General features: G+C 33.7%; 3 protein-coding genes across 6 annotated transcripts in view; all 3 read right to left on the bottom strand.

The window, feature by feature from the left end:
• The window catches only part of HDAC4 (histone deacetylase 4), a 163,133-nt gene extending 151,465 nt beyond the window's left edge, over window positions 1-11,668 (bottom strand). The window contains exons 1-2 of one of the 2 annotated variants that reach the window (XM_088269171.1): window positions 11,500-11,668; window positions 7,267-7,341 (exon numbers count right to left, since the gene is read on the bottom strand). In XM_088269171.1, coding sequence (XP_088125297.1) covers window positions 7,267-7,303 — 37 coding nt within the window. In that variant the 5' untranslated portion in view covers window positions 7,304-7,341; window positions 11,500-11,668. The remainder of the gene's footprint in view (window positions 1-7,266; window positions 7,342-11,499) is intronic. The other variant, XM_088269173.1, reaches the window with a different exon arrangement.
• LOC148303906 (rab GTPase-binding effector protein 1-like) overlaps window positions 1-21,684 on the bottom strand; it is a 273,584-nt gene that overhangs the window by 22,639 nt on the left and 229,261 nt on the right. The window lies entirely within an intron of this gene.
• The window catches only part of LOC148303909 (uncharacterized), a 122,448-nt gene continuing 115,626 nt past the window's right edge, over window positions 14,863-21,684 (bottom strand). For 2 of the 3 annotated variants that reach the window (XM_088269187.1, XM_088269186.1), the window contains 2 exons: window positions 16,209-16,360; window positions 14,863-15,528 (listed from right to left, as the gene is read on the bottom strand). In XM_088269187.1, coding sequence (XP_088125313.1) covers window positions 15,405-15,528; window positions 16,209-16,360 — 276 coding nt within the window. In that variant the 3' untranslated portion in view covers window positions 14,863-15,404. Of the gene's footprint in view, window positions 15,529-16,208; window positions 16,361-21,684 lie in introns of those variants that run through there. The other variant, XM_088269188.1, reaches the window with a different exon arrangement.

Raw genomic sequence — 21,684 nt, 5'->3', positions numbered from 1 at the left:
TACGTTCAAGAGAAATATTGTTGATGTCTATTTGACTAGTTGATAAAGTAAATTTATATTATTTGATAGAAAACATGTAATGTTAGTTTATTATATAGTTATACTTTTATTTAATGTTTATTTATTCGGGAATTGTACAGTTTACATATAAAAAATGATATAATAAACAATAGTTACAATAACAATAGTAAACATAACATTACATTAACAAAAAAAAGTTACGTTAAAAAAAAGCCAATTAAACAATTCCACATTTATGTTATAAAACTATTAAAAAACATCCAGAGATTAAAAAAAAGGGTATTATATAAAATAATAGATTTAGATTTAGATTAGATTTATGTACATGAAAGTTTATTTTTAGGCCCCATCAGAGGCCCCAAGCCCGAACAGAGTTGACCCGGAGGGCCAGCCAAGCACAACTGTCACCTGGTAGTAAAAAAATTAGTGCATTCATCAATCTCACCACCTTTCCGAGTGCGGTTTGCCCTTGAACTCAAACTCGCTGACAAACAACAAGACAAGTACTCCGCCCACCCCGACATTCACCCCCCCCTCCCCTTCACGCGACCAACAGCCCCATCGGAAGTGCAGAGGAACATAAAATTGTCCCTGTCAACTTCCGGTTGAACTGTATAAAGAAGAAATTAGCATTTAAGCTTGGTTTACATCGGTTGAAGCAGCGTTAACATTAAGCTTAGTTTATATTATTTTTTGATATCTCATCAAAGATGAAGTCTGGGCGTTTACGGGGCTGACGACCGTCACAGGGTGGTTTAAGTGATCACTTTACACACGTGTAACATTCACCAATTGTACCCATTATTGACAACCACACTACTCAAATTCTTGGAAGTTCTATATATATGAACCAATTTAGAAACCTTGTTCTTGAATCATTAGAACTTCACTAGAGACATTTATTGGTGAGATGAAAATAAGGTTTATACTGAGCAGAAACTCTTTTATTAGTATGTGAGGTACGAATCCTGGATTATAATCACTCACATGAGAAACGCCAGAATTTATCATTTTCATTTTTATTATTTAAGCTTATAATTTAACCAGATATTTTTTTACAACATTTTGAGTGTGTCCAATTACTTGCTCATAAAATCTGGAATATCTCCAATTACAGGAGTTATTTTCATATTATTTTTTGACACCTCATCAAAGATGAAGAATAATATAAGTCTGGGCATTTGTGGGGCTGATGACCGTCATACGTTTAGTTTATATTGGTTTTATTTTTATTTTTGGCTTTGACTATTTTTAGACTTGTCTGCAGGTAGATAGAATAATGAGTATAGGGAAGGTAAATGTGGAAAATACATCACAAACACCCAGACCAATTGAAAATAAATGTTTCTTAAATTCATTTTGCAACTGGCTGGAATCGAACCCGGGACGCCAGTTTTGCAGTCGTGATAGATACTAATCACTCATTTCACTCTCATAAATTAAAATTATTACACCCTGTTCCATATAAAGGCCAAATTATGAATTATCTTGAAAATTTAGAAATTCAAAAAAACCTAAATTCTAATAATAATTTATTAAATAATATATTGTTTCAAAATTCTTCACCTTTGCTTTCCATTTTTCCTTTGTTTTCAAACTCCGCCCCTTGACTAACCCCCTCCCCCTAACTTTACTCTCTCCTTATTTATAGAACAATTTTATATTTTATATTTTAGTTATTATACAGACCTGAATGATGGAAGTTTAACTTCTGAAACATGTAGTCTTTAATAAAACTCAAGTGGTAAAAACCAAGTGTTTTCTTTAATCATTGAAATAAATGTATGCAAATAAATTTTTTTTAAAAAACAATATTTTTAGAAACGTAAAAAACGCTTAAACTTCCGCCCTGTGGGTACGTTTCTGCGACACCACATGACGCTTGTGGAACAATATTATGGATAATTATTACATTGACCGTCAAACCGTTTTTGCCCTAGTTAAGTGAAAACTAAATATTTTCGTTACGAAATAAAATATGAAGGTCTTTATTGAAATAATAAATGAAACGTTTTATTCAAATCAAGACAGTGTGATGGATGTCACATGGCGCTAAGGTAAAACGATACCTCGTATCTAAAAAAAACCTTTTCTACCTAATATGTCTCTGCATTTCCTTTTCAATATAGCAAACATGTCCTACATCCTATACTCATCTTTGATGAGATGTCAAAAAAAATATGAAAACATCTTTATTTAGTGAAAAGAAACAAAAATCCACTGCATGATCTATAAACCTTGTAATAAGCAAGGTAAATTATAAATGCAATTCCCCTCTAAAAATAATTAAAAAATACTGTTTGCACCTGACCTACAATAGACATGGAATTGGTAAGATACGAGGTATTGCGCGTCAAGAGGGACATTATAATATACACAAAGGTATTTCAACATTTTCCATGTAGCCTCACTTACGGCGATAGGAATCTTACAAGCGGTCATGAGCTACAATATTTCACGTGAAAAATTATACATACAGCCCCTAGAATTTAGGAAAATTAACCCCGCGTTAATAATAGTTGGAGGTCGGCAAAGAAATTCACCCTTAAAACAGATATAAACTATATTATTTTGGGAAATAAAGTTTATGCTTTCAATATTCAAAACAAGATATACACTAAACTTTCTTTCCACGCGGTTTTTTTATACAATTTTGAAAAAATGCGATAAAAAAGGATAAAAATCCTACGTTCATTTAAGGGTGCACTTTTAAATATACAATTCAGTACGCGACCGGCTGTATGAAGATGCCACACGTGATGTATGCGGACATTTTTTTAAAGAACGTATATTGGAATTCGTTTTTTATTTATAATATGTATGTATTTTGAAAAAGTATTTTTAATCGTTTTTTTAACTCCCAACCTTTCAATAACCATTTTCTTTTCAAAACCATTTGTTTATTTCAAAGATAAACTTTTTTAATACAAAAACGGTGTTGTAGGCAAAAAATTCAATAACGTTAAATGTTGCCTTGGTTATTTAGAAAATAAAGTTGCGGGCTATCGAATTTCCCGCGTTAATAAAACGATGTATGGTAGATCTTCGAATGATGAAATAAGGAAAGAATGCAAAACAGAGATAATCATTACCCATCAAATTAAGAAAGGTGTGTTGAGATGGTTTGGGCACGTGGAACGAATGAGTGAGGGAAGAACAGTAAAACATATTTATGAGACGAACGTAGATGGAAATAGGAGTGGAGGAAGACCGAGGAAGTTTGGCGTGATCAAGTATTTCAAATACTTGAAAGTGGTCCGGTCAGAAGATTGAATAATCGACGGGTATGTATACGAGGCGAATATTGTTTGTAAGAGTAATGAGGCGTTCAATTCTCTCTGCCCACCCCTGCGGATAATCGGCGTGGTGGTTATTAAGTTTAGTTTAATATCAAGAAGATACCTAAAGGCCATAATTTTTCCTGTCAAAAAACCTTTCAATATAATAAAACAAGTACGTAATATTACGATTTTAGGTCTAAATCGACTCGACTCAAACGATATTGTCTACATCAGATAAAATTTTAACGAGAATCAGTTATGTTGAATTTATTACGATATAATATTAGAAAATCCATCGCTCATTGAGTAGTACATCTGGAAAAGTAGCCACGTCTAAAAATGTTAAAATTGTGGCTAAAAACTTCATGCATGTTAAAATATCATATCAGCCCGTTGAGGTCCACTGCTGGACATAGGCCTCCCCCTCCCGCCTCCACTCCTCCCGATCCTGCGCCGTCCCCATCCACTGTCTTCCAGCAAACTTCCTGATGTCGTCCACCCATCTCATCGGTGGACGTCCTTGAGGCCTCTGGTTTGAAAGGGATCTTGCATTTAGTGTAGCCAGGTCAATGCTGGTATGGCAGCAGGCCGTAACCCAGGGATTCCTTGTCGCACCCCTGTCCCGTCTCCTGTTCTGACCGCCGCCGTAGTCAGGGATAGGCGGGACGCTGGGAACTCGGGGTCGTAAATGCCCAGACTTTCATATTCCTCTGATGAGATGTCAAAAAATAATATGAAAGTTTACCTTGTTATTTATTTATAAATATATAAACATATAATGCTATCGTATTCAATATTATTAAGTTAATATATTTCCACTGTTACTGAATAATTATCGATACTTTTTTTTTAATCCCTTAGACCTTAGACTAAAACATATCTAGATACCAACCACTATTACGGTTTCAACGTATGGGTTCCATACAAACAATAATATGACTGTAATATCAAAACTTGATGCGATACAAGCTTGTCACCATATAGACTTTGAATAAGAACGATTAACTTAGTCCAAATCAGTAATCAAATTTTCAGTTACAAAATCATTGTAGGCCAGTGTTATTTGAAGAAAATGCAATAATTTTTACTAACATTTGAATTTAGATGAATAAGTTTTTTGAAATGGCAATTCCAACAACATTCGCCTCATAAATTAGCTTACTGTTCTTTCTTCTATATCGTAAAATGCTACGCATGCCATGGACCGATATGGTCAGCAACGCAAATGTGCTCCAAAGAGCAAGAGTAGGGAGACAGTTGCTGACTGGTATCAAGGTCCGGAAGGTGTCCTATCTGGACCATGTGCTGAGAGGAGACAAGTACGAGCTATTGCACCTAATGGAGGGTCGACGAGGTGTGGGCAGAAGGCAGATCTCCTGGCTCCGGAATATATGAGATTGGACAGGGATCAGGACCGTTGAGGCGCTGTTTAGAGCTGCCCAAGACAATGAGCATTACTCTCAAGTGATAGTCGACGTCAGGGGGACCTGACATGACATGCACAGAAGAAGTTATTCCTTCACTCATTCGCTCTATATGCCCAAACCATCTCAGCGCACCTTTCTTAACACATTTTATTTTGGGCGGGTGTTTTTTACAACTGCGGACCGCTGGCGACGGGATTCAATAATTGTGTACATATAGTTAAGACCTTAACAAATAGATCGGTACATAATTATCATATGAAAAGATTAAATTATTCTTTCTTTTCGTACTTTGAAATGAGGCCGGCGCAGAAGGTAAAAATACCATTCCCGTCCTTGAGCATCAACCGACTGAACGGGTAGAAATACCTTTCTTAGTGTGTTAATTTGATGGATAATGCTTATCTCACCCTTGCATTATTTCCTTAAATCACCATTCGAACATACATCATTTTGTCACACATCCGTGATGGCATTTCGACTGCGTTCAGTCTACTTTCTTCTTTAATCATATCCGCTCCAATGTGGAGCATATGGAATCCTAAAACTGTCTCCAGGCTTTTCTGTCTACCAGGTAATGTATAACCCAATTTTATATTACATTCAGTGGACGTATGTAGTTACTTCTGCAGATATACGATTCAATCACACGACTATCTATTCGTATCTTGAATATGATTATTTTGTAGAGTCGTTATTGAAAGGCCCTGCGTGTCTTCTAGAAATGACATAAATATGAAGAACTTCTTTCCTTCTATCTGTATCGACTTTGAACATGCTTATACACACTTTACGGGTTTACTGGCGGTTGTTTTGGAGCCAATATTATTACCATAAGTCATTTGGAGTTCAAGTTAACCAGAAGAAGTCCCCATAAGTGGTATTTTCATTTTTAATTTAAGTTTTACTTGGCAAATACCACATTTCTTAACATTGATTGTGACACGTGTTTCGATGCATTCCGCATCATTTTTAAACAAAGAAAATAATATTTTTTCACATCTCAACATATATGAAGAAGAATATGGAAGTCTGGCTATTTACGGGGCTTACGACCGTCATAGGTTGGTTTAAGTGATCACTTTACACTTGTGAGATGAAAGAAGCTTTTTATTATATTATTCTTCATCTTTGTTGAGATGTAAAAAATCATATGAATAATAACTCCTATAATTGGAGATTGAAATTGTCCGCCTCCGTAGTGTAATGGTCAGCACGCTCGGCTACCGTTTTGGAGGTCCCGGGTTCGATTCCCAAGGGGGGTAAAATAAATATAAGTGATTTTTTCACTGTCATATTTATTCAATATTACCCTGGACTGGTACCTGAAGCGGAGGGCTGATCACCTTTCCTTCATGTGTAAACGATCAAGATAACACTGCGTTTATATGACGCAGTGCCCTATGCACCATTGGGGTGCGGATAAGGGTTTTATTTTTATTTTTTTATAATTGGAGATAATCCAGATTTATTTAAATAATAAAAATAAAAATGGTATTTTCTGGCGTTTCTCATGTGTGTGATTATAATCCAGGATTCGGACCTCACATACTAATATAAGAGTTACTGCTTAATAAAAAGCTTCTTTACATCTCACCAATAGATATCTCTAGCGAAGTTCTAGTGATTCAAGAACAAGGTTTCTAAATTGGTTCATATATATATAGAACTTCCAAGAATTTGAGTAGTGTGGTTGTCAATAATGGGTAGAATTGGTGAATGTTACACGTGTGTAAAGTGATCACTTAAACCAGCCGATGACGGTCGTAAGCCCCGTAAATGCCCAGACTTCCATATTCTTCTTCATCTTTGATGAGATGTCAAAAAATAATATGGAAAATAACTCCTGTAATTGGAGATAATCCAGATTTTGTGAACAAGTATTTGGACACACTCAAAATGTTGTAAATTAAGAAACAGTTCCTTCGTCCTTCAACGTCCCAAGGATCCAACTCTAAACTTTTGACTTATGTAGCTTCACATACAGTTTTGAAAATGACGCGGAACGCATCGAAACACGTGTCATAATAGATTTTATAAAATAGTGGTATTATCCAAATAAAATTTTATTTTAAAAAAGTAAAAATATTAACTATGAAACATAAAGGAAAAGTTAAACTTGTATTGGTCCTATGAATCGTATTCACGTACCAGTTTATGGAGTCGTAAATTTTATGATATTTGCCATGAATCTGACATTATATTATAGAATTTATCAAATGTCTAATGTAACCATTTGAATCATAAAACCATATGATACTGAGTCAATGGAACAATTCATTTATCGTAACATGTGTTATTGATACTACCCTAAGCAAATTTTTATTAAACTTTTCGGATTAATACTACCTTTATTGATTCGATGTGGGGTTGATAGACAAATGTACCCGATTTATAGATTTATTTCTTATTATTAATGCAATTAATATTATTAGATTATGGATAATTTATTGATTGATTGATTGGATAATTTAGTAATGGAGTGCATTTTATTTGCTAGATAATAAATGGATGACTTTGTATTGTAAAAGATGTCGTACCTGGAGAGGAGTCAAGATCACGCGAGGTACTTGTCATGGCCAAAGGTCAGCATACATCCCGTCAGGATACTGTAACTAATAAAAAAACATACATGTGTATAAAATATATTTGGTATTTAATTTAACCTCCATCGGTGGGTGATCCGACCATATCGCTCACTCCTTTCAAGAACGCCATAAATCAAAAATCGACAATTTTCAGTTGTGCATGTTTTCGAAATGCCCAGAAAATGTCCCAGCAAAAGAGGCATATTTTTAACTTAATATTTACCCGCTACAGGGCAGAAAGTGTTGTTTTTGCATTTTGAAGAAAATATACAAAATATTTTTCAAGTGGAGGAAAAACCTTCAGGTTTTACCTAAAAAGATCTGTTGCACAGTAAAAAGTTCAATATTGGCTTGATATTTATTTATAATACATTTCATTATATTCTAAAACATTAAAAACGATCTCCTGAAAAATCAAGTTTTTGATATTTGACGTTCTTGAAAGGAGTGAGCGATATGACATCGTACATCATGGTGATTTCTTCTAGTAAGCCCTTTAGGCTCTCTTTTGTAAGGGCCCAGTGGTTCCCAACCCTTGGTCCGTGGATCAAATGACCAGACCGCCCAAGGCCCTGCATAAAAATCAAAATTAAGTAACTAACTAAGAAACCATCATGCCGCTTCCCCGATCTTCGCCTCATCCATATTCACGCATCTCCTCATACATACCCGCCGATTATTGGGACTCATGACCTGATCATGTCATGACCTCGGTCTTCCTCTGCTACCAACCACATTCGCCTCAAAGATTTGTTTTACTATCCTTTCTTCACTCATTCGATTCACATGGCCAATCATCTCAACACAGCTTTCTTTATGTTATCGATAATGCTTTCGTCAGCCTTACATTCTTTCCTTATATCACTATTCGAACATCTATCATACGTGGTTTTGCAGCACTGGGATATTGCATTTCGACTGCATTCAGTCTACTTTCACTCTTCTTTTGCCAACTCTATGCTTCACTACCATAAATTCCCTAATACATAATGAATCAGAAATGAAGACTCTAAGGAACATATTTGGCAAGAGTCTGCGAGACAGAATAAGGAACAACAGGATAAGGGAAATATGCGGGATCCAAGATGTCGTTAGGTGGGGAAGGCAACGAAGGAGACAATGGTATGCGCATGTGAGGAGAATGGAACCATCCAGACTCCCCCACATTGCACTGCACGGCCAAGTCTAAAGTAGACGAGTCCTGGGCATACCACCACAGAGATGGATCGACAGCTGGGAATCGACATAGCCAGAGGCTTATCCCTCTTAAAAACAGGCCACAAGGCTTACAAGAAGCAGAAGAAAATAATATAATATATATATATATATATATATATATATATATATATATATATATATATATATATATATATATATATATATATACATTATATATATATATATATATATATATATATATATATATATATATATATATATATATATATATATATATATATATATATATATATTAAACGCGTGGCAAACCTACCGTTTGGTCAGATATGAAAATAGCGAAGCAAAATATTCAAATACGGTATTATTTATTCATTATTATGGCTTATTTATTATTCGAGCCCGCTTTGTCGGTGATTGTAATAGTATATAAATAAAAACTTTATCGTAATGCGGATATAAGATACGAAAAACTTATTGTTTTGTATGGAGGGCGATATTGAATTTGTTGTTCAAATTACACACGCAATTTTTTGGCACGCCATTTGGAAATTAATTGCGTTATATTTAAATAACAAATTAGCCGTACAACACACGAAATGATATTGATAAAATCATTAGAGCTTAGCAAACCTAAGTGATAATACACACACACACAATACACATAAATTAAAATTGACCGCATTGCAAGTTTGGGTATTTACAGGACTTACAACCTGTCTATGTATTTATTGACTTGGCGTTTAATTTGTAGAACTCCATTTTAATTTATGTATTAATTTTTTAATCAAACACAGATTTTTTGAGTCTACTAAGTTGTATTTTATTAACAAAAAACACATAAAAAATTATATTGTGACAATTGTTTCGCCTTGTTAGGGCATTATCAAACGAATGTGAAGATCAAAAAAAAATTTTTTTTTTGATCTCCACATTCGTTTGATAATGCCCTAACAAGGCGAAACAATTGTCACAATATAATTTTTGATGTGTTTTTTGTTAATAAAATACAACTTAGTAGACTCAAAAAATCTGTGTTTGATTTCAAATTAATACATAAACCTGTCAATGTGTCTATACGCGATTGACGACCACATTACTAAAAATTCTGAAAGTTGTATTTATGTATATTTTATTATATTTTTGGATTAAAATTACCGTCACTTTAGTCTACATTTGACCTGATGATAATAAATAAATAAATAAAACCCTTATCCGCACCCCAATGATGCATAGGGCACTGCGTCATATAAACGCAGTGTTATCTTGATCGTTTACACATGAAGGAAAGGTGATCAGCCCTCCGCTTCAGGTACCAGTCCAGGGTAATAATATTGAATAAATATTACAGTGAAAAAATCACTTATATTTATTTTAGCCCCCTTGGGAATCGAACCCGGGACCTCCGGAACGGTAGCCGAGCGTGCTGACCATTACACTACGGTGGCGGACAAATGATGATGGAATGATTATTACGAAACCAGTAGTCACGACCTAGTGTTTTTTAAGTGGTATTACAGAACGCTAAGAAGAGGGTTTTATGGTTTAAATTAGTAAATATAAATCCTTAATAATTGCACGGGAGATACTTCTTCTGAATTATTTCACTTACAATGCACGTGATTTTTTTTTGAATTACCTAACGTCCAAGTGACTCTGAAATCTAGCTACGGCTTATGCAACACCGTATATCATGTCCCTACTCGGGCTTCAACTTTATAAGTTTCATAGCCTATGCTTACTTGTGAGTGGATTTACTCTTTTTGTTTAAAGTTACTATAATTTCATGTAATTCATGAGTGAAAATTCTAGGCAAAAACACTCGCTCAATGCAAGTGAAAATTTCGTATCCTTATTTATACGAGTTTATTTAAAATATTGTTTTTTTGTGTCTTCGGTTCGATTCCCTGGGGGTACAAATAAATTTCAGTGATTTTTCAACGTAATATTGATTTATATTTACCCTGGATGAGTGGACTTTATGTCATTAACGACCAAGAAAACACTGCGTCGATATGACGCAGTGCCCTATGCACTATCGGGGGCAGATAAAGGTAATAATGGATATATTCTTGAAGTTAACCATGAACACTGAAATTAACCATCACAAAACTTAAACTAAACTACACTCGAAATATGTATCTCTCTCTCTCTCTCTCTCTCTAACCCTTATCCAGACCCAATGGTGCATAGGGCACTACATCATATTGATATAGTGTTACCTTGATCGTTACTTATGAAGGCAAGGTGATCACTCCTGCGCTTCAGGGACCAGTCCATATAGGAGTGTAAAATCACTAATTTTTATTTTCACCCCCCCCCTGGGAATCGAACCTGGGACCTCCAGCGCGGTAGCTTAAGACGCTAACAATTAAACCACGGAGACGGACAAAAAAAACTCGAAATATAATATGTAATAACTTGAAATCTAAAATAACTAAAATCACTAACACAGCGATAACTTTATTATCGTTGTTGTATGAGTATTATCGTTGTTAATATCGGTTGTCGTTCCGACGTATTTGATAGCTAACATTTTTAACATGCTTTTTATTATTATTAAGAACCGAATATAATATCAACCAAAATGTCATAATGCGACATCCATTTAAAGTTCAGATGAAGAAAAAAACAGAATACCTACCTATTTCTTTGTACAAACCATAGAAATAGGCAGGTTTTCTAGTTCTATATTTGAATCATTAATATTTCACAATTCTGACAGGAACTATAGAATATTCGAACATCAAACAGTTGTCATATTTGAATTTGGCGCCCGCAGACACACGTACGCACTTCACGCCGTTGGCTCGCTCCACTTGGCGCTGTCAAATCACTTCGATAATTAAGTTTTCCGAGAAATCCAGCAAAACCAAACTATGAATCAACTCCACACTATCTGCCAGCGCACTTTAACCAGCAATTACAACGACAGAAGCGATTATTACCATTATTGACAGTGAACCCAAAAAATAACATCGCGAGAATATTAAATTACATTCGCATTACCTGTTTTCACAAACGAATTTCAGTAAACTGACACTGTTAACGATTAAAATAACACTTTTTTATTTAATGTATACACTAGAACAAGTAAATAACACTTTATTTACTGGATTTTGTAGCACAAGACAATATCTACAAACTAGAACTGGATCAAAACAAACGTTCACTTTTTTTTTACTCAAAGTGACATCTAGTGACGTTTTACTGAATCTTCTATTTTACGTAGTCTAATTGATTCTATTAGATTCCTGTAAGATGTCGGTAGTATGTCAAATTCGTTGGTTTAACAAACTATCATGCCGCTTCCCGGTAGGCAGAGAGGATAGAATGCTAAACAAATGAATCTTTGCCTTTTTCAATCTCTTTATATACACCTACCGGTCATTTTTTCTCCTGACATGTTCACGCCTAAGTATTTGAACATGTCATGTTTTGGTATGCTTTTATTTTCAACATTCGCCGCACAAATTCCTTAGATACATTAATTTTAAGCTAAATATCCCCCATCGTTGTGTTAGATTATAATTGGATAATGAAGCGGCTAAAATTTATAAATCTTAGTGATAGAAGGGAAATTACTGATTTGGTCCTGTTTTATACAATTCGCTCACTCCTTTCACGTCATAAATCAAAAATCGACAATTTTCAGTTGTGCATGTTTTCGGAATGCCCAGAAAATGTACTATATCCCAGCAAAAGAGGCATATTTTTAACTTAATATTTACCCGCTACAGGGCAGAAAGTGTTGTTTCTGCATTTTGAAGAAAAACTATTGTTTAATAATTTTTTAAATAAACTAATTATTTTTCAAATGGAGGTAAAACCTTCAGGTTTTACTTAAAAATATCTGTTGTACAGTAAACAGTTGTGTAAGTTGCTTTATATTTATTTTTAATATATTGTATTTTATTTTTAAACTTAAAAAACGTTCTCCTCAAAAATCAAGTTTTTTGATTTATGATGTTCTTGAAAGGAGTGATCGAATTCTTTACAATTTTTTGGGCAGCCCTGATCTCCTAAATCAAATAAAGCTTAGCGTGCGTGGACGAGGTACTAGGCAAAAATCTGTATTCACAGTATTTGTACCTAATGCAAACTATGCCATGTTGTCTCCGATTCCGCGGCTTCACATGTTAGCCAATGCTTTTGAAAGTATAGATTTATTTAATATATTGTTATCCACCTTAAAGTCTTTACTTTCTCAGCATTTCTTCTCCATGTTATAATGGATAATTGTATACATCGTGTTTCACTCTCTCGCTGAGCAGCGAGCGCTGATAGTGTGTGAAGGAGACGTGTATTTACCAGTGCTTACTATTTGTTATTTTATTTTATTATATGTATGACTTTTTGTTTCTCTATTAGTGTATTCATGTGTGTATTTTTATATTAGATACTGAATGTATGTATTATGTTAAAGGCATTAGCTGTTCAATAAATAAATCCATATATTTGTTTAGTGGTTTCTTCATTTATTCATTCCTCATTTCCAAATCATGTGTTGAGGTTTGGATTTGGTGTGTTGACACCCTTTACATATTGATAGTGATTTTCTCATCTTTACGTTCCTTATTTCATCATTCAAACAAAAATCACACAGTATTTTTCTGTGCATTCGACTGATGACATTTCAACTGCATTCAGTCTACTTTTATCACTCTTTTGTCATCTCCATGGTTGACTTCACATCAGAGGTATCAGGATTCCTTGTGCATATGCATATGCGATAATATTTTTGTAAAACTACATATATGGATTGTGTCATTTAGCCACGCATCCATATTATAACAGAAATGTAATTTGTAAATAGTTTATCAACCAAGTATTGTTTAAAATATGCCCATTGTAGAATTCTATTATTTATTATTTTTAATAATATACACCAAAACTTGATTAATGATTCTACTGAGTTTCTTTTAAGGCTGTTTTTCTTTACAATGGCATTGTAAAACTGTGTGATAAAAATAATAATCATCATAATTCCATACATAACAACTTCTTTTCAAAATTATCATTTAATTAGGTTTATCTGCTTGATAGACCATGTCTAATTCTTTTTTGTAACTTTATTATTTGTGTTCCAGTCTTGTTAACCTTAATCCAATGTCCCAAAATGAGAAATAGAAATTACTCATTGGGAAATTTATATGTATATATGACTTATGTTTGTAATATGTTTTGAAATAAATAAAAATAAATAACTTGTGTATCTCCTCATTCGTCTAGCCAAATTAGACCTTAATTTTTGTCAATGGTTTTGATTTTTGGCATAAATGTTCCATAGGACCCTAGAAGTATCCCCTCAAAAGTCCCCCTTGGGTTCTCACTCCTTCCAGCTTAATGAGGGAGGCGGGGGAAACACATTTGTATCATCAAAAAAACATCATGGAAAATCAAACAAACCACGGTTTGTTTGATTTTACACAAAAACCGCTGGAGTTAAAGACAACTGTCCAAAAAGGTAATCCAAATCCATTATTCAATTGATCTAGTATTTAAATAATAAAACAACAACTGTATATTTTTTCCACATTTATTTTATTTCACCAGTGACCGGGTCAGAACCTGGTCACTGGTCAAATTGAATAAAAGTAGTAAAAACAATATTATTATAACCCTTATCCACACCCAATGGTGCATAGGGCACTGCATCGAATTGACGCAGTTGTTATCTTGATTATTACTTACATGAAGGCAAGGTGATCACTCTTGCGCATCAGGAACCAGTCCAGGGTAATATTAAATAAATATTACAATGTAAAATCACTAATATTTATTTTTACCCCCCCTGGGAATCGATCCCGGGACCTCCAGCACAGCAGCTAAACACGCCGACCATTACACCACGGAGGCGGATAAAAAAAAACAATATAGCGGTTGTTTTATTAAAATACAGTTCCAACGAGAAATATCAGTAAAAAAACGCTGATCTGGTATTAAATTAGACGAATCACTTAAATGGAACAGGTCCACTGATGCAGATCTTTAAAATAAATGAGATATTGGGAGGAAATCTTTGATATATTAACTCTTACCACTCTGTAGGCCAGACATTCTGGCGCGTATGATTCTAGTAGGCAGCTCCGTTGGCCACAATGTCTGGCCCGGCGCAGGTATTACTTTAATCACTGATTTCTCTATCACCCAAGTATATTCTACCAAAAAATATTTCAGATAAATACGGTTAATCTTAATTAGCATGGTCATACGAATTGCCAGACAGAGTGTCCCAAAATTAGGGATTAAAAATATTTATTTTAATGGTAGAAAAACGTCGCATTTTTTGATCAGAGTAGCTGATCAGTTATGAGAAAAAATGGTCAGAGTGGAAAGGGTTAAACATTCTAGTATGGGGATAAATAAAACAAAATGAGTGTTTTTAATTTATAATCACATTTATTATTATAACAAGCTTTTAAGCGCGGTATTAAAATCTTAATATCATCACAATAATATATAATATAATTACAAAAGTGTTTGATCAACTAAAACTATTGTTCGTAAAACTCATCCAAATAAAATGTTAGTAAGTATGGTCAAGACGTGTATAAAGTACCCCGATTCAAATTGGCAACGTAGCGTTGGTAACATTTCAGAGATTAAGATCCGCCGTTGCAAATGAGGGGCTATACTCAACAAAAGACCTTATTCAAATGCCATATAGTTATTGATTTTTAATGTATTACTTGTAATAATATTATTATAACAGTTATAAGCAATAACATATTTAAATTAATGATAATATATATAAAAAAGTAAAAAGGCGTCAAATAAAACATTAAATATTTACTTATTAAATAATGGAATATAAGGTTATTAAGAAAGGGAACATAAAGAAGAATGATAGTGGCTTTGTTGACAACTTGAAACAAGGAGCTGGCGGAGGTATGGAGTCCCGCGAGGATCCGTCAGTCCTCGTCCTTGAAGCGCCGATGTATGGCCTGGACGTAGGTGAACACGCACTTCCAGTCTGGTTTCCGCATCGTCACCATGTCCTCCACATCCAACAGTGGGTATATGCCAGCCTTCTCGCTGAAATACACAACAATAGTCAATGCAATTCCTTCATCAATATTTAAAGCAGGAATTTTGTGTTAAATTTAATATAATATATTTTTTTTAAATTTAAAAAATATTTGGTGCTTTTACACATAATTTTTAGGCACCGCACAAAAAAAGTGTTTTATTTGTAATTTAATCTTAAGACATTTCTGATGGGTGTTTTTTTACGCCTGTGTACTGCGGACCATTGCCATTGGAATCGCTAATTATGAACATATAGTTAAGACCTTGACAAAGAGATTGGTACATAATATTCATAAAAAAAGATCAAATAATTCCTTTTTTTCTGACTTTGAAATGAGGCCAGCACAGAAGGTAAAAATACCCTTCCCGTTCTTAAGCATCAATCCATCAAACGGGTAGTAATACCTTTCCTATCCTTAGTGTTTTAATACGTTGTTTATTATTGGTCTAATCTGTAGCTGTTTGGTTGGTCGTTGTACCTGACAGTTTTTCCCTCACAGGACTGGTAACCATGCCATCACTAACAATCAAGAAACACTGTGTAGTGTAGACTACGCAGTGCCCTTTGCACCATAAGGGTTGGAGATTTAGAAGACATTAGTCAATAGCATTTTAGACAAATTTCTCAGCAGCCTCTGTGTGTGATTGTGCTGATTGAGGAAAAGTAAATTTTCTTGTCAGCTTACTCTGCGACTTTGAAGGCCAGCGTGAAGTTGTATCGTCTCTGGGTCGGCACCAGCTTGGAGTAGTCGTACGCTTCAGGGAGGAAGTGGTGGATGAGCGCGCAGAACGCCAGCCCGTCCGACCAGCTCGTTGAGAAGTTGTCTAGCTTCACATTCTGCAATCACACATACGCACTCGCGTCACATGGCCGAACACTACCATTGGGCTGATATGTACCTCTCAGATAGAAATTGGAAGGGTCTGCTATGCTGCTGTGCTGTTCAAAAGGACATTAGTCCCGAGAACAAAGCTGGGCACTAGCTGCTATCCTGTTGTGTAAAACGGGATTTAGAATAGAATAGCAAGCTGAAATATCTCTCAAATTCAAGAATTCATTAATATCTCAAAATAGAAAGGGAATATGGGAGTCTGGGTATTTTACAGAGAATACAACCTGTCATTGGTTTGTTTAAGTGATCACTTAACACATTATGTAAAATCTACCATTCTATTCATGATTGGCAACCACATCACACTGAATTTCAATTTTATACAATTTTGAAATAACACGGTGCATAAATAAGAGAAAAATATACATTGAATGAACTAAAAAATGCATAATACAGTAGTAATTTTGAATTTTCAACATCCCTCGCATGTACTTACTAGCCAGTACTATACACATGTGGTATGCGGGAAAGGGAATCATTTTTCATCCCCTTGATTTTTTTAAAAAACAAAGTTAGTTACAATAAGAAATAATACATTTTATTTTTTGATATGCTGGATTGATTTTTATAGATGGAAATCTATACGCCATACTTTTTTATTATTATTTTACACGGTATCATATGGAACATATCTACCATGTTAATGTAGAATTCAGTGTACTGAAAGTAGTATGTACATATATATGCTTCATATGACAATACAATTCACACTTTTGTTGAAAACTTTATAGGAGATCCATTAAAATAAGTTAAAATTAGTAATCTAGAAGAAACGTTTATCTATCATCTTGTCCTCGTGTGATTCACAAACAATATAACACTGCGTCAGTACGATGCAGTGCCCTGAGTGGATAAGGGTTCAAAGAAGTTGAAGAATGTGTTTTTCAATTATGGTTTGTATGGTGAATGTTACACAGTGTGATCACTTAAAGCCACCAATGACTGGTTGCAAGCTCTGTAAATACAGTCTGTGATGATAGTCTGTGTAAATACACAGACTATCATATTTTTCATTTATCTATTTACAGAATAATTTATAAATATTTTGAAACAAACATATTTTTGTTTTATTTTCTATATATTATTTTCATTTCATTGGTTAATAAATTTAGAAGCAATCAAACCACATTTTCACAGTCAGGAATTGTAAAAAAAACAATATGGTTTCATAATTCATAACACTCCAAATCAAATTTTCTTTTAGTTGATCACATGAAAAACATTTATTTATTATTTCAAAATCATTTTTACAAACAAATATATATGTATATACAAGTTTTTCACTAAAAATTGGTAGTTTTACAAACCAAATTGGATGCCTTACAAATCAAATTGGACGTTTTATTGTATTCTATAAAAAAAGTTATTCCTTACGATTCAAAGTATTGTTCAAAAATCTTGTCTGAAAACTTGAGTGCACATCGCGCGCACAGTCTATGACAGCGCGCCTCTCAAGCTTGCCAACTTGACGGCAAACGCACTTGCTAATCTTGAGAATGAAAGCTGTGGGCAGGCTTTTACACTGATTGTAAATGTAGTAATATGAATATGTTTTTTTTAATTATAACTTTTTTATAAAATACAATATAATGTCCAATTTCTTTTGAAAATTTTTCAATTTTAAGCGAAAAACCTGTATATAATCCTTATATTATAGTTAGGACAAGACCCCACATTTGGTATAAAAATAATGATGTTGCGATCAGCCGTGTTTCTATAATAAACCTAGTTGTTTTTTTTAGTAAAGGTAGGATTTTTTTGGCTTTAAAATAATCACTTTTATATTGATGTGTAGTCTTGTCCTTGGCATGCAGTCCATAGAATAAAAATACAAGATAGGTCCTTCTCTTTTTCCGTGCGAGTCCAGTGCGCTTTTGAATATTTGTTTTTTTTAATGTTATTCAAAATATATTATTTGTCAATTACAACACCCACAGCACACAGGAGGCCTTCCATAGTCCTGCCTTTAGGTAGGTACATTCACCTGAGTTTGGGTACTCTTCAATGTGTAGTGTTCTGTGCCGAGTGAGGAGAAATGTCAATCAAACATAAGAAGAACTTGTGAATCCTTCATCATTCTGATGATGGATACTAGTGATGTTAATGGATAATTGTGGAGGTCCCCACCAAAAAGTTACATTTATAATATTGCACAAAATGAACTTTATATGCAAATCTGTTCTGTTTACTGTATTCTATCGAAATCTTAATTAAAGTTGCGACAAAACGTGACCAATCCTGTGTTAAACCAATATGAAATCATTAAATCGCACCAAAATATAACAATTTTACAAGCTAGAATTCCATATTACTTAAAATAATTTATAATGGAAATGTAAGATTTTGGTAAATGTAAGACCTACACGATTGTAACTAGTTTGTCACGTTCCGATTGGGATAGAGTCGGGCTATGGGCATGTGGTTAGTGTCGTGGACTCTTGAGTCAGAGTTTCTCGGTTCGAACCCACTCTACCACGTTTTGATACCCATTTCGAATAATGAGCCGCTTAGGCTCACAGAAATAGTATGAAATTTAAGTATTTCAACCACAACCCGACACCAGACGATTTCAGACCCCAATGTGGTGCAAAGGGCATCACACAAGAAATAAGATTCCTTTTAAATCTAATGTTGGTACTTGATCAGCGTGGGACTGATAACTTCTTGCAGTGCCTTACTGCACCATTGAAGTTATAATAAAAATACGGTTATTCTAACCTTTATTTTAGAAAATAGACAAATTTGAGATAATTTTGTATTCATTAGATTGAAGTTTTATATAAGACTGAGATGAGATGTTCCAAGAACATTATACATATAATAATGATTGGTAAAATAAATTATTGTTTTTTTTTTAATATGCCGCTCAGTCTGATTGAAATTTCTCTTCATTTGGACTTGTGTTAATATTGTGTGTTATAATTGTTAATGTGTCAGTTGTGTTATGGGTCAAAAGTCATTCGAAAAATGTGTTAGGAAAAAATGTTTATATATATAATAAAATATCTACATGAAATGATGAGTGCATATCTCTTGTACGAGTATTCGGCAAATAAATTAATATAAACAGCCATTACTAGTCTTGTTGAAATGTGTTTTTCTAGTAAGGGAGATATAAAGAATTATCCATATTTGATTGATCGAAAAATTAATGATTGTGACGTTATTACTTGTAAAGTCAGAATCGCAAAACTTGCGACCCCTGCTATTGCATTGAAAGTTTAAAATCGCGCAGTTTATTTCGTATGGTCATTTTGTAGTGACGCTCGTAGGAATTTTTCACGCGTTGGTTTAAAAAGCATTGCTACCCGTTTAATGAATCCATGTATATGCGTAATGATGCAATATGTCGTTACTTGCAATACATGTGTGCAAACTTGAATCTAAAAAATCCTTTTATTTACATGTGAAACAAATTAAAAACTATTATTTTAGAATGGAAACTATAAATGAGATTGTTTTTCTAAAGCAAGTGATAAAACCAGTGCCTTTTATATTATAAATGATATAAACATATATTGGCTTAGTTTTGGCAACATTATAGTAGCCGTTATTGGTAAACCTGTACTAAATGTTCCATGCTGTCATGATTTTTCATCAAGAGCTAAGTGATTTTACACTTATGTACATTTATTTACTTTGACGGATACCTGAAGTACAAGACTGGTCGCATTGCCTGCATGTGATTAATGATCAAATTTATACTGCGGCGATGGGTTTCAGTGGCCTTTGCACCATTGGGTGCGGACGGGGGGAGAGAGAAGGTTTATGTAGTATTTTGATCTAAATATTAAAGGCAATTTGTGATACATTTTTTTAATATTCAATTAAAATATTTAATCAATGATATTCGATATATTTAAATATTAATATAAATATGAATTGAATTACGATGTTTTGTGTAAAAAAGGATGTATGTATTTCAATTGTTTGCCCTAATTATGAGCTACGTAGGTAAGCTATGTAGAGGTACCTACTTATTTTACAGCACGGCGTTGTACAATTATCAAGGAGCCACTGGATTAAATATTTATAAGCTTTGGATTGTGTAGTGATTGCGGCTTAAATATTTGCTTGAAAGGTATTATTATAAAAAGCGTTTGAGGGGTGCTGTTTGCTTGGAGGAAAGTATGCTTTTAAATTAAACTAACAACAATACAACAGTCAAGTAAGTCACATAACACCAGGTGATTCTATACACGGACCAAGTATTATTGTCTATGACATGCAGTAGAAAAATATGTGTGTGTTTTGTATTTTTGAACCTAATAAATTAGAACTTCCTAGTAGTTAAGATTAAATTTTTCTGTTATAATAAATAAATTATTTTGGGTTTTTTTTTAATTCAAAAAGTTTTTATTGTTTTAAATGAACGATTTGTATGTTTACAGTAAACTCACCATTTATACATTTTTAAAAATATTTTGATAATAAAATATGGAATTTCTTTTTCTTCTAACGTAATCGCACTCAATGGTGCATAGGGCACTCCACTGTATCGAAACAGTGATTAATTTATAATTTATTACATGGTTGAGGTAATCAGCTATGCAGTTGAAGTGATACTTAAAAAATAATACAGTTAAAACTCACTGGGATTTACTTTGACATCCTCGGAATCGAACCTGGGACCTCTAGCACGGTAGCTAAACGTACTAACCACTCACGGCGGTGGCGGAAAAAGGGTTTATAAATGAGATATTTGTTTTAGCCACTTTTAAGGAATTATTCCTTCATGGACACTCTTATAAACAGACACAAATAAATATAACAGCGTTACAGCTGAAAATTCAAATGATTTTTAAAAATTGTGTTATGTTTAGTAAATACCACTATTTCTTAAGATCTATAACACGTGTTTCGATGCATTCTACATCATTTAGAGAAACAGTGGTATTCACCAAGTAAAACTTTAATTAAAAATCGATCGATATTACCACAAAGTGATTGCTGAATCAATTCATAAAAGGATATTTAAAAAAAGTCTGATTTTTAATATTTTTTTTTGGTGTACTTAAGATATTATGATTTAAGCTTGTACACTTGTTTTTTTAAGCATTTATTTTTGTTTTAAGTAATAGCTAAATTAAATGGATCGTTTACTGCAGAGCAGACTCTCAATTTACCGGGATCTTATCATCCGGGAAGCGGATTATCGGAGAAGTCACTAAAAAAATTGGGCATTATAACGTCATGTCCTTTCGAAGAACAACCACAATACTTTTATAAGAAATATTTTTACTATTATTTTAGTTTGCAGTTTATTTTT

This window comes from Brachycentrus maculatus, unplaced genomic scaffold (genome assembly GCF_059751285.1).
Source record: "Brachycentrus maculatus isolate JH-2025_06_01 unplaced genomic scaffold, ASM5975128v1 h1tg000340l, whole genome shotgun sequence".
NCBI classification, from domain to species: Eukaryota; Metazoa; Arthropoda; class Insecta; order Trichoptera; family Brachycentridae; genus Brachycentrus; species Brachycentrus maculatus.
Note: the sequence above shows the minus strand (reverse complement) of the source record. Positions and strands in the feature narration are given on the sequence as shown.